Source organism: Macaca fascicularis, chromosome X, assembly GCF_037993035.2.
Source record: "Macaca fascicularis isolate 582-1 chromosome X, T2T-MFA8v1.1".
In the NCBI taxonomy this organism is placed as follows: domain Eukaryota; kingdom Metazoa; phylum Chordata; class Mammalia; order Primates; family Cercopithecidae; genus Macaca; species Macaca fascicularis.
In genome coordinates this window covers 159,961,359-159,972,811 of record NC_088395.1, presented here as the reverse complement: position 1 = coordinate 159,972,811, position 11,453 = coordinate 159,961,359, and the positions used below count along the sequence as shown (strand labels likewise).

Genomic DNA, 11,453 nt, shown 5'->3' with positions numbered 1-11,453 from the left:
CCATGTGGAAAATGAGCTGAGGTGCAACTTTTATTAGGGGGAGAATGAGGAGAGATGGAGGAAAGGAGGGATTAGAAAGGCAGAGACAGGAAGGTCCCCTGGCCCCAGCCCGGTCCTTCCTTTTCGGGTCCCTGGGACCGCTGTCTCACCTGGGGGCACCTGCTCCCTCTTTCCTGCCACCCCCAGGCCCCTCAGCCCTCTGCTGCAGCTCCTCCCACACCCAGCACGGTGAGCTGACCTGAGGGGCCCCCACAGTCTTGGGGCCTGAAGCTCTCCTCATACAGCTGGGGATGTGGAGACCCAGGCAGGGGCTGCGGCTTGTCCAGGGACACACAGTTTCCCAGCCTCGGGGCCACAGGATCTGGCCAATTCTCCATGGGTCCCCTTCCCAGTGGCCCCCAGGACCAGCCCCAGGAAGGCAACTGAGCTTCTCAAAGCCTCTGGAGGCAAGACACCCAATAGCTCCTTAGGATGAAGTGTCCTTGGCCAGGGAGGAGCTGGCGGTGGTGCAGGACTCATCTTGGGGACCCAGGCTGGGTGGGGTGCGCCCCCGGGCACAGCAGAGCAAGCTTCGCAGCTCTGAGGAGACGCTGCTGCTGAAAGATGCATAGATCCAGGGGTTGGTGCAGCTGTTGAGGCTGGCCAGCAACATGAGCAGCACGAAGGGCGCCCCTGTGAAGGTGGTGGGATCCACGTTGGGCTCAGGATGGCTGGTGGTGCACCGGGGCACGCCGCCAAGCCCGAGTGGCCCCCGACAGCCCTAGCCATGGCTATACCCACCTTCCAGAGGTGCCTCCGGGTCCCACGCGGCCCACAGCTGCACCAGGAAGAAGGGTGCCCAGCACAGCACATAGACGACCACAATCACCAGCGTCATCCTCACAGTCTTGGCCACAGCTGCTGACACGCGGGCTCCCTCACTGGGGTTGCCTGTCCGGCGTCCCCTGCGGCGCCCCCCAGGCCTCTCTGACGGCCCTGGCACCAGACTGGTGTGAATCTCCCGGAAGATGAGCACCTGGCAGGCAGCGATACCCAGGGTAGGTGCCACAAACACCATCAGGGCGATCCAGGTGACGTAGGTGCGACGGCCCCAGGGCTCCACAAAGCTGGCCCAGCAGTCGGTGACCCCGCTGCCACCTCCCACATTGCGCTGGGCAAAGATGAAGAGCTGGGGCAGGCTGAGAAGGAGCGAGAAGGCCCAAGCCACCAGCACTGGCCGGTTCCAGTGAGCCCCACCTCCATGGCGATACGCCAGCATGGGACGGCAGATGGCGCGGTGGCGGTCCAGCGTCATGGCCAGGATCATGTAGGAGGAGGCATACATGCCCACCATCTGCAGATACTTCACAGCCCGACACAGGGCATCCGGCCCACGGAAGCGGTCGGTGGCCTTCCAGGCCAGCTGGGGCAGCACTTGGAACAGAGCCACGGCCAGGTCAGCCAGGCACAAGTGGCCAATGAAGACGTGTATGGGTGCCCAGTGGCCCCGCCGGCCCCGCCGAGCTAGGGCCGCCAGCACCAGGCCATTGCTCAGGGCCACGGCCACAAAGACTATGGAGAGCAGCGCCAGCTCCGCCTGGGCTAGCAGCGGGTCCCGGGTGTCCGGCGGCCTCTCCTGGCTGCTGTTGCTGGGCAGAGAGAGGTGCCCAAGCACAGCTGGGCAGGGGTGAGGAAGAAGGCCCGGTTAGAGAGGGTGTTGTGCATGGGGACTCAGGCCTGCCTCCCGTGCCCCCATCTGGACACCCTCTTCCTGGCTCCTAGCAGAGGGGACTCCAGGAAAGCCATGTTATGGGGGATACACACCCTAGGCTCATGCAGTCCATAGGGAAGGGCAGCCCCAGCCCCAGCCCCAGCCCTGGCAGGGAAGTGGGGCTATGCCCCCCTCCCCGCTCGTTGGCAGCCTGGAAAGGTGCATCCAGAGGTGAGGGTGAAGGAGGTCTTTAGAAAGAGGGGCTTCCCTAAATCGTCAAGGCCATTCTGCCCACTGGGCTCATGGGGGGGGGCAAGCCTTACCGGAAGTGGTGAACGTCCTGAGCATGGTGGGGCCAGGACAGGTGTTCTGAGGGCCTGGAGGAGATGGGCAGACTCAGCCTCTGCCCGAGGGGCCAGCCCAATGACCCAGGTCTCTGAACTGGAGCCCTTACAGAGATGCCAGCACAGTGGGTGCCTGTTCGCGTGTGTGCACGTGTGCGGTGGGAGTATGGCCAGTCCTGGGCAGGGAAAATTGAGAGGGACGGTCAGACAGATGGATGCACAGAACCCAGGATCCCCCAGGCAGCCCATGAGTCCCAGGTTTGGAAGTGGGCGCCCCAGGCAGACACGCAGAACTCCGCTGCCCCAACCGAGGCCGAGAGAGGCCATCCGAGGGCTGGGGACTGGGCACGGGGGCGGGCCTGTGCAGCCCCTTACCTGGCTGGGCTCCTGGGCAGCTGGGTGGTAGCGTAAAGGTGGCCGGGTGCTCAGATCTGCTCTCCATCGGCCGCCCCGCCCTGGCCCAGCCCAGCCTCTGGGAGTGACCTGGCCAGGAGGGGACTTCCTCCCCCTCCCCCTTTCCCCCAGGCCTCCCCTGGCCTCCCGTTTCCTTTCCTTTCCCCAGGGCCTCCCTGGTCCTGGCCCAGGACTCCCTCCTCCCACTGCTATAGCCTCCACGCCCACCCTCACCCTACCACACTCCCCTGGTTGGATTGTCTGGGCTGGCAGTGCTCTGGGAGGTCACTTAGTTCAGCATTCCCATTTTATAAGTCGGGAAACTGAGGCCAGAGAGAAGTGGGTCTGGTCCAGGACTGCGCTGCTTTTTCGTGGGAGCTTCACGCCCCCTTCCCAAGTTGGGGTCCTCCTGCTCCTCGCTGGGCCCAGGCAAGGAAGGGGTGAAAACACTTTCGCTGGGCCCCTCCCAGGCCCACGCAGGCCCCTCCTCCTCCTCAATTAGGGCCCAGTTGGCCGGAGGTGAGGGACAGGAAAGGGAGGAGTGGGGCAGGGGCCAAGTCAGGCTTCATGAACCCCTGTGAGATCCAGGGACACCCCCACCCTCTTCCTCCTGCCGCACCTGTCCCAGGAAGAGGGGCTGGGGATCTCCATGTGCTCAAGGGCTCCCTCCCACCACACACGCCCTCACATACATGATACAGCCACACAGCCACAAACACACGACACAGAGACGCTTGCTCATGTTCCTGAACATGCCATGAGTGTGGATGCACCTTCCCTGTACCTGGGCCCTTCTCCTCCCTCCCCCAACACCTCTCTCCTTCCCCTGCCCCCACATCCCCTCCAGCCCTCATCCCAGTCGTTCTCTTTCCACTCCCCCCCGCACCCAGGCCTGGCTTAGCTCAGCCGAGGCCAGCCCAGCCCAGCCCAGCCCAAGGCAGCTGCTTTCTTCCTGTTTATCTGTCTTCTCTGTTGCCCTGTGAAGCCAGAGACCAAAACAGCCTCACAGACCAGGCCCAAGTCCAGTCCGTGGCCAAGGCCTCCTCTTCCTGCCCAGAGAGCCTGGCAGCACCCTGGCGCCTCCCGGCCCTGTTAGGGTGGTGGGAACACAGGGTGGGCATTTTCCAGAGACAGTGCACACACCACACCGCATACATACATGTACACAGTCACACCACACACATACATGCACCCACCACACACCCATATGCCACACCACACACACACCACACCATGCACACACTCGTACACACCACACATGCACACACCACACAGTCCCATACGCCACACACCCACACATGCACCAACCACACAACCATACACACCACACACATGCACGCACCTGCACACCACACCACACCACATACACATGCACAGCCAACACCACACACCCACATGCATGCGCACACCCGCAGCACACACAAGTGCACATCACACCCCGCAGCGCACACACGCATCTTTACCATGTTTTTGCAGAGCGCCTTGGGGGCAGGCTGCAGAGTGCTGGCACCCAGGGCCTGACCCTTCAGCCGTATCGCCTCAGTGCACGCACATCCTCACGCTGTCACTAACCTAGGAGCACAGAAATGGCCTTCCTAATGCCACCCAGATCAATGGACTAGGAGATGGTTGCCCTCAATTGGCAGAGAATTTGGGGACCCTGGCTGGGGAATAGGAAAGCAAGGCTCCAGCCCCTGCTTGGCCCCTGCCCAGTAGTGTGACCTTGAACAGGCCATGCCAGCTCTTGGCACCTCAGCTTCCCCTTCTGCGCAATGGGACTTGATGATTGAGGGGGACCTATGGTGGTAAGATGGGGAGGGCCGGGGACTGGCAGGGCCTTGGGAAAACCTTTGTTCCCTCTGTCTAAAGCTGGCTAGGCCAAGGAATCCATGCCAGCCTTTTGGGGTGAGCAGGCAACTGTCTCCTTATCAGTTTCTCTGCCTGAAAGAGGCTGTGCAGTGCCAGATCTCAGCAGCGGGCTGGGACCTCCCCTAGCAACGTGGCCAGGCCTGTGGCAATCTCTGCCCCCTGTACTCCTCACATCCTGTTGTTAAACTGGGGAAGAGTCTGGAGGAAGGGCCCCCATGGCGGTCTCCTCTGGGACACAAGAAGCTAGATCAGGACCCAACGCTACTCTGCTCAGCCAGGACCCCCGGGAGGAACTGGGAGCCACATGGGCAGGCACTACATGGAACTGTGCCAGGAGAGAGGCCCTGGGCAGACCCTGGACAGACACCCCTCAGGGACCGAGAAAGATGGGGCTGGGCAGCAGCTCTCATGGGAAGAAGGGCAGACTGTGCTGATTCACACTAGGCCCACGTGAGTCAGCAGGGATGGCACTGGGCTGCCTCAAGCCCCTGCCCTTGGGCATTAACAGGAGCAGGGCATCTATCTGGGGGTGGGCCAGGCCCCCACTGCTGCCAATGCAGCACCCCTGTGCACACCTCCCACTGGTCACTCTAAGACTTGCAGAAAGGGCTCTGTGAGTGCCGAGGTGTGGCTCCTGATCTTCCAGCCTAGTACCTGGGCAGAAAAGGACAGGAGACAGATTGAGGGGACACTGTTTGTCCCTCTCTATCCACCGGTTCCCCATGATCAGAACCCTCCATTCACCAAACTGCAAGTGCCGCTGGCCCAGCACTGTGGCTACAGAGATGGAAGGACCTGGGCTCTGCCCCAGGAGCACATGGGCTTGTGCAGAGAAGAGTGGAGGCAGGGAGGCCGGTGGAAGCTGTGCCTGTCACCCAGGAGAGAAATGGTGTGACCCACCTAACACTGGGCAGCGGGGCTAGAGGGGGCAGGCAGGTGGAAAAGGCATTTGAAGGGCCCTGAAGGATTTGTAAGGGGTGGAAGACAAAGAGGAGGCAGCCAAGGACGTGGAGAAAGAGGCCCCTGATTGTGTGGGAGGGGTGCTTGTGCAGATGACAGAGCCTGTGGGCAGTGGGAAGGATGAAGGAGCCAAGTGCCTGTCAACAGAAACGGCCCTCACAGGGACTGTGACCCGAAGGAGCATAATACGTGGAGCCCAGGAGACAGGGAGGAACAACGGGTTGGAGGATGGGATTGAAGGGGACAAAAACAAATTTAATAAAAACTCAAGTGCACAAGTGTGAATGTGAGGGTGTGTGTGTGAGGGTGTGCATGTGTGTGAGGGTTTGCGGGTACGAGGGTGTGTGTGTGGGGGTGTGTGTGAGGGTGTGTGTGAGGGTGTGCATGTGTGTGAGGGTGTGCATGTGTGTGAGGGTTTGCGGGTACGAGGGTGTGTGTGTGAGGGTGTGTGTGAGGGTGTGCATGTGTGTGAGGGTTTGCGGGTACGAGGGTGTGTGTGTGGGGTGTGTGTGTGAGGGTGTGCATGTGTGTGAGGGTGTGCATGTGTGTGAGGGTTTGCGGGTACGAGGGTGTGTGTGTGGGGGTGTGTGTGAGGGTGTGCATGTGTGTGAGGGTTTGCGGGTACGAGGGTGTGTGTGTGAGGGTGTGTGTGAGGGTGTGCATGTGTGTGAGGGTTTGCGGGTACGAGGGTGTGTGTGTGGGGTGTGTGTGTGAGGGTGTGCATGTGTGTGAGGGTTTGCGGGTACGAGGGTGTGTGTGTGGGGTGTGTGTGTGAGGGTGTGCATGTGTGTGAGGGTTTGCGGGTACGAGGGTGTGTGTGTGGGGGTGTGTGTGAGGGTGTGCATGTGTGTGAGGGTTTGCGGGTACGAGGGTGTGTGTGTGGGGTGTGTGTGTGAGGGTGTGTGTGAAGGTGTGCGTGTGTGAGGGTTTGCGGGTATGAGGGTGTGTGTGTGGGGGTGTGTGTGAGGGTGTGCGTGTGTGTGAGGGTTTGCGGGTACGAGGGTGTGTGTGGGGGGGTGTGTGTGAGGGTGTGCGTGTGTGTGAGGGTTTTCGGGTACGAGGGTGTGTGTGTGAGGGTGTGTGTGAGGGTGTGCATGTGTGTGAGGGTTTGCGGGTACGAGGGTGTGTGTGGGGGGTGTGTGTGAGGGTGTGCGTGTGTGTGAGGGTTTGCGGGTACGAGGGTGTGTGTGGGGGGGTGTGTGTGAGGGTGTGCGTGTGTGTGAGGGTTTGCGGGTATGAGGGTGTGTGTGTGGGGGGTGTGTGTGAGGGTGTGCATGTGCATGAGGGTTTGCGGGTATGAGGGTGTGTGCGGGGGTGTGTGTGAGGGTGTGCATGTGCGTGAGGGTTTGCGGGTATGGGTGTGTGTGTGTGAGGGTGTGCATGTGAGGGTGTGTGTGGCAGTGTGCATGTGAGGGTGTGTGAGGGTGTGCGTGTGAGGGTGTGCATGTGTGTGAGGGTGTGCGTGTGTGAGGGTGTGCATGTGTGTGAGGGTGTGCGTGAAGGTGTGTGTGACGGTGTGTGTGATGGTGTGCGTGGGTTTGCGTGTGTGTGGATGTGCGTGTATGTGAGGGTGTGCGTGTGTGGGTGTGCATGTGTTGTGTGGATGTGTGTGAGGGTGTGCATGTGTGAAGGTGTGTGTAGGAGGGTGTGCATGTGTGAGGGTGTGCGTGTGTGAGGGTGTGCACGTGAGGGTGTGTGGTGTGTGGTGTGTGTGACGGTGTGGCCAATGATGACAGGAAGACAGTCTGCGGATGATCATCTAATTGTGTCCATTCACCTGAGTGAATAATAACTGGAAAAGCTGGACAGAGCCTGTTGATGGCTGCGGGAAGGCAGCCCATGGAACTGGATAGATTAGGAGCCCTGCGGAGTGGAAGGGAGGGCCAGGGTCTTCAGCAGGTGCTGGGGTGAGGGGCCGGGGGTAGAAGAAGGGTGAGCGTTGAGGGCTTGAGGGCCGTACCCATAGATGGCCTCCAGGTCATCACGTGACAGTCAGGCAGGAGGCGGCTCCCTGGCAAAGCTGCAGAGATTTTTTTTAAAAAAGGCAATGGGCCCTCCCCGTTTCCTCCCAGCGGCGGGCGGCTGCAGTTCCTGTTAGTGGGCTGTTTGGGTAACTGTCTTGGGGTTCCCCAGTCTGACTTCCTCGTGCTCTCTCCGCCTGCACGTTCCTCCCCCAGATTATTGCAGCAGCTGCTCCGGGTGTCCTCAGTGCTCACACACTCACCACCCTGCAACGGCCCTCATCAGGCAATGATTTCTCTCTTCTGATTTCTCTCCTCCAGAATGACTTTTTTTCCGGCTTTATTGAGGTATGATTAGCATACAGTAAAATTCATTATTTTTAATTGCACTGTTCAATAAGATTTGACAAATGCATACAGTCATGTAACCACAACCACAGTCATGACATAGAATAAATATTTTGAACATTCCAGAAAGTTCCCTCGTGGCCTTTTGCAGTCAAGTTTCTTCCCCTACCTGAAAGCCTAGCAAACACTGATCTATCACTATAGATTTTCCTTTTCTAGAACTTTATATAAATAGAATCATAGAGTATGTAGTATTTTGAAAAATTAGCCGCACATGATGGTGTGCGCCTGTAATCCCAGCTACTTGTGAGGCTGAGGCAGGAGAATCACTTGAACCCAGGAGAAAGAAGAAGAAGTTGTGGTGAGCCGAGATTACACCACTGCACTCCAGCCTGGGTGACAAGAGTGAAACTCCATCTCAAAAAATAAATAAATAAGGGCCAGGGGTAGTGGTTCACATCCGTAATCCCAACACTTTGGGAGGCCGAGGCGGGCAGATCACCTGAGGTCAGGAGTTGGAGACCAGTCTGACCAACATGGTGAAACCCCGTCTCTACTAAAAATACAAAAATGAGCCGGGCGTGGTGGTGCACGCCTGTAATCCCAGCTACTCAGAGGCTGAGGCAGGAGAATCACTTGAACCTGGGAGGCAGAGGTTGCAGTGAGCCGAGATCTTGCCATTGCACTCCAGCCTGGGTGACAGAGCAAGACTCCATCTCAAAAATCATAATAATAATAAAAATAAATAAATAAATGAGTACGTAGTACTTTGTAACTTCTTTTTTTTTTTTTAATTTTTTTTGGTGGGGAGGAGGCATACTCTCTCACTCTGTCTCCCAGTATACTGAAAGCTTTTATCACAAGTGAGTATTGAATTGTTTCTTTTTTTTTTCTTTTTTCTTTTTTTTTTTTTTGAGCCGGAGTTTTGCTATTACTCCTGACCTCAGGTGATCCACCTGCCTTGGCCTCCCAAAGTGCTGGGACTACAGGCGTGAGCCACTGCGCCTGGCCGTTGTTTACCATTTTTACATCTGTATTAATGAGAGATGCTGGTCTACAGTTTCCTTTTCTGTAATATCTTTGGTTTGGGGATGGCTATAATGCTGACTTTATAAAATGAGTTGAGAAGTGTTCTCTCTTTCTGCTTTCTGGAAGAGTTTGTAGAGAATTTTTTTTTTTGAGACTGAGTCTCACTCTGTCGCCCAGGCTGGAGTGCAGTGGTGTGATCTCGGCTCACTGCAAGCTCTGCCTCCCGGATTCACGCCATTCTCCTGCCTCAGCCTCTGGAGTAGCTGGGACTACAGGCACCCGCCACCACGCCCGGCTAATTTTTTTGTATATATTTTTTTTAACAGAGACAGGGGTTTCACCGTGTTAGCCAGGATGGTCTCGATCTCCTGACCTCGTGATCCACCTGCCTTGGTCTCCCGAAGTGCTGGGATTACAGGCGTGAGCCATCGCGCCTAGCCGAGAATTTTTTTCAGTTATAAATTCAACTCCTCTAACAGATATAGGGCTAATCAGGTTATCTATTTTTTCCTAAATGAGCTTTGACCATTTGTATCTTTCAAGGAATTTGTCCATTTCATCTAAGTTGTTGGATGTATTGGAATAAGTTTTTCACAACATCCTCTTATTATCACTTTTTTATTTTTGTAGGATCTGTAATAATGCCCCCCTCTCTCTTACTCTTCATATTGGTAATTTGTATCTTCTCTCCATTTTTTTTTTTTCTGATCAGTCTGGCTAGAGGCTTATCAATTTCATTGATCTTTTTGTTTTGTTTCTTTCTGTTTTGAAGCGAAGTTTTGCTCTTGTTGCCCAGGCTGGAGTGCAGTGGTGTGATCTCGGCTCACTGCAACCTCCACCTCCTGGGTTCAAGCAATTCTCCTGCCTCAGCCTCCCAAGTAGCTGGGATTACAGATGCCCACCACCATGCCTGGCTAATTTTTTGTATTTTTAGTACAGATGGGGTTTCACCATGTCGGCCAGGCTGGTCTTGAACTCCTGACCTCAGGTGATCCACCCATCTCGGCATCCCATGATCTTTTCGTTTCTTTCTTTCTTTTCTTTATTTTTTATTTTTGAGACAGGGTCTCACTCTGTCATCCAGGCTGGAGTGCAGTGGTGAGATCTCAGCTCACTACAGCCTGGACCTCCTGAGCTCAAGTGATCCTCCCACCTTAGCCTCCCTAGTAGCTATGACTGCAGGCATGAGCCACCACACCTGGCTAATTTCTGTATTTTGTGTAGAGACAGGGTTTTGTCAGGTTGTCCAGGCTAGTCTCAAACTCCTAGGCTCAAGCAATTCACCTGCCTCCACCTCCCAAAGTGCTGGGAATAGCACCATACCCAGCCTGATTTTTTCAAGGAAGCAGATTTTGTTTTGATCCATTTATTCTTCTTCTTTCTTCTTTCTCCTTTCTTCCTTCTTCTTCTTCTTCTTCTTCTTCTTCTTCTTCTTCTTCTTCTTCTTCTTCTTCTTCTTCTTCTTCTTCTTCTTCTTCTTCTTCTTCTTCTTCCTCTTCCTCTTCCTCTTCCTCTTCCTCTTCTCCTTCTCCTTCTTCTTCTCCTTCTTTTTTTTTTTGACGAAGTCTCACTCTGTCATACAGGCTAGAGTGCAGTGGCACAATCTTGGCTCACTGCAACCTCTGCCTCCCAGGTTCAAGTGATTCTCCTGCCACAGCCTCCCAAGTAGCTGGGATTACAGGCGCCTGCCACCGCGCCCAGCTAGTTTTTGTCTTTTTAGTAGACACAGGGTTTCATCCATGTTGGCAAGGCTGGTCTCGAAATCCTGACCTCAGGAGATCCACCCACCTCAGTCTCCCAAAGTGCTCGGATTACAGACATGAGCCACCGTGCCCAGCCCCGTTTATTCCTCATTTGTTGTTTTGCTTTGTGATATTGTTTGGGTTTTTTTTTTTTTTTCCTAGTTTGTTTAGAGACAGGGTCTCACTCTGTCACCCAGGCTGGAGTGCAGAGGTGTGATGATAGCTCACTGCAACTGCAAACTCCTGGGCTCAAACAATCCTCCTGCCCCAGCCTCCCCAGTAGCTAGAATTACAGGTAGTCACCACCACATTTGGCTTTTTTTTTTTTTTTTTTTTTTTTTCTGAGATGGAGTCTCACTCTGTCGCCCAAGCTAGAGTGCAATGGTGTGATCTCAGCTCACCACAACCTTTGCCTCCGGGGTTCAAGTGATTCTGTTGCCTTGGCCTCCTGAGTAGGTGGGACTACAGGCACATGCCACCATGCCCGGCTAATTTTTTTGTATTTTTAGTAGAGACAGGGTTTTACTATGTTGGCCAGGCTGGTCTTGAACTCCTGACCTCAGGTTCCACCCACCTCGGCCTCCCAAAGTGCTGGGATTACAGGCATGAGCCACCGCGCCCAGTCCACCTGGCTAATTTTAAATTTTTTTATAGAGGCCGGGCATAGTGGCTCACGCCTGCAACCCTAGTACTCTGAGAGGTTGAGGCAGGTGCCTCACTTGAGGTCAGGAGTTTGAGACCAGCCTGGCCAACATGGTGAAACCTCGTCTCCACTGAAAATACAAAAAAAATTAGCCAGACATGGTGGCATGCGCCTATAGTCCCAGCTACTTGGGAGGCTGAGGCAGGAGAATCGCTTGAACCCGGAAGGTAGAGGTTGCAATGAGCCGAGATCGCACCACTGCACTCCAGCCTGGGCGACACAGTAAGACTCTGACTCAAAAAAAAAAAGAAAAGAAAAGAAAAGAAAAATAGCCAGGTGTGGTGGTGACTACCTGTAATCCTAGCTACTTGTAGAGACAGGGTCTCGCTCTGTTGCCCAGGCTGGTCTTGAACTTCTGGCCTCAAGTGATCCTCCCACCTTGGCCTCCCAAAGCACTGAAATTACAGACGTGAG

General features: G+C 55.5%; 1 protein-coding gene across 2 annotated transcripts; it reads right to left on the bottom strand.

The window, feature by feature from the left end:
- Positions 1 to 12: 12 nt before the first annotated feature.
- Positions 13 to 2,508, bottom strand: AVPR2 (arginine vasopressin receptor 2). Of its 2 annotated transcripts, none has more exons than XM_005594940.5 (4): positions 2,410 to 2,508; positions 2,014 to 2,210; positions 781 to 1,656; positions 13 to 672 (listed from the first exon to the last, which is right to left on the bottom strand). In XM_005594940.5, the coding sequence occupies exons 2-4, from the start codon at positions 2,036 to 2,038 to the stop codon at positions 467 to 469; spliced, it is 1,107 nt and encodes a 368-aa protein (XP_005594997.1). In that variant the 5' UTR covers positions 2,039 to 2,210; positions 2,410 to 2,508; the 3' UTR covers positions 13 to 466. The 2 variants fall into 2 exon arrangements, with proteins under 2 accessions (XP_005594997.1, XP_045239684.2); XM_045383749.3 differs by having other exon boundaries at positions 2,014 to 2,067.
- Positions 2,509 to 11,453: the final 8,945 nt, after the last annotated feature.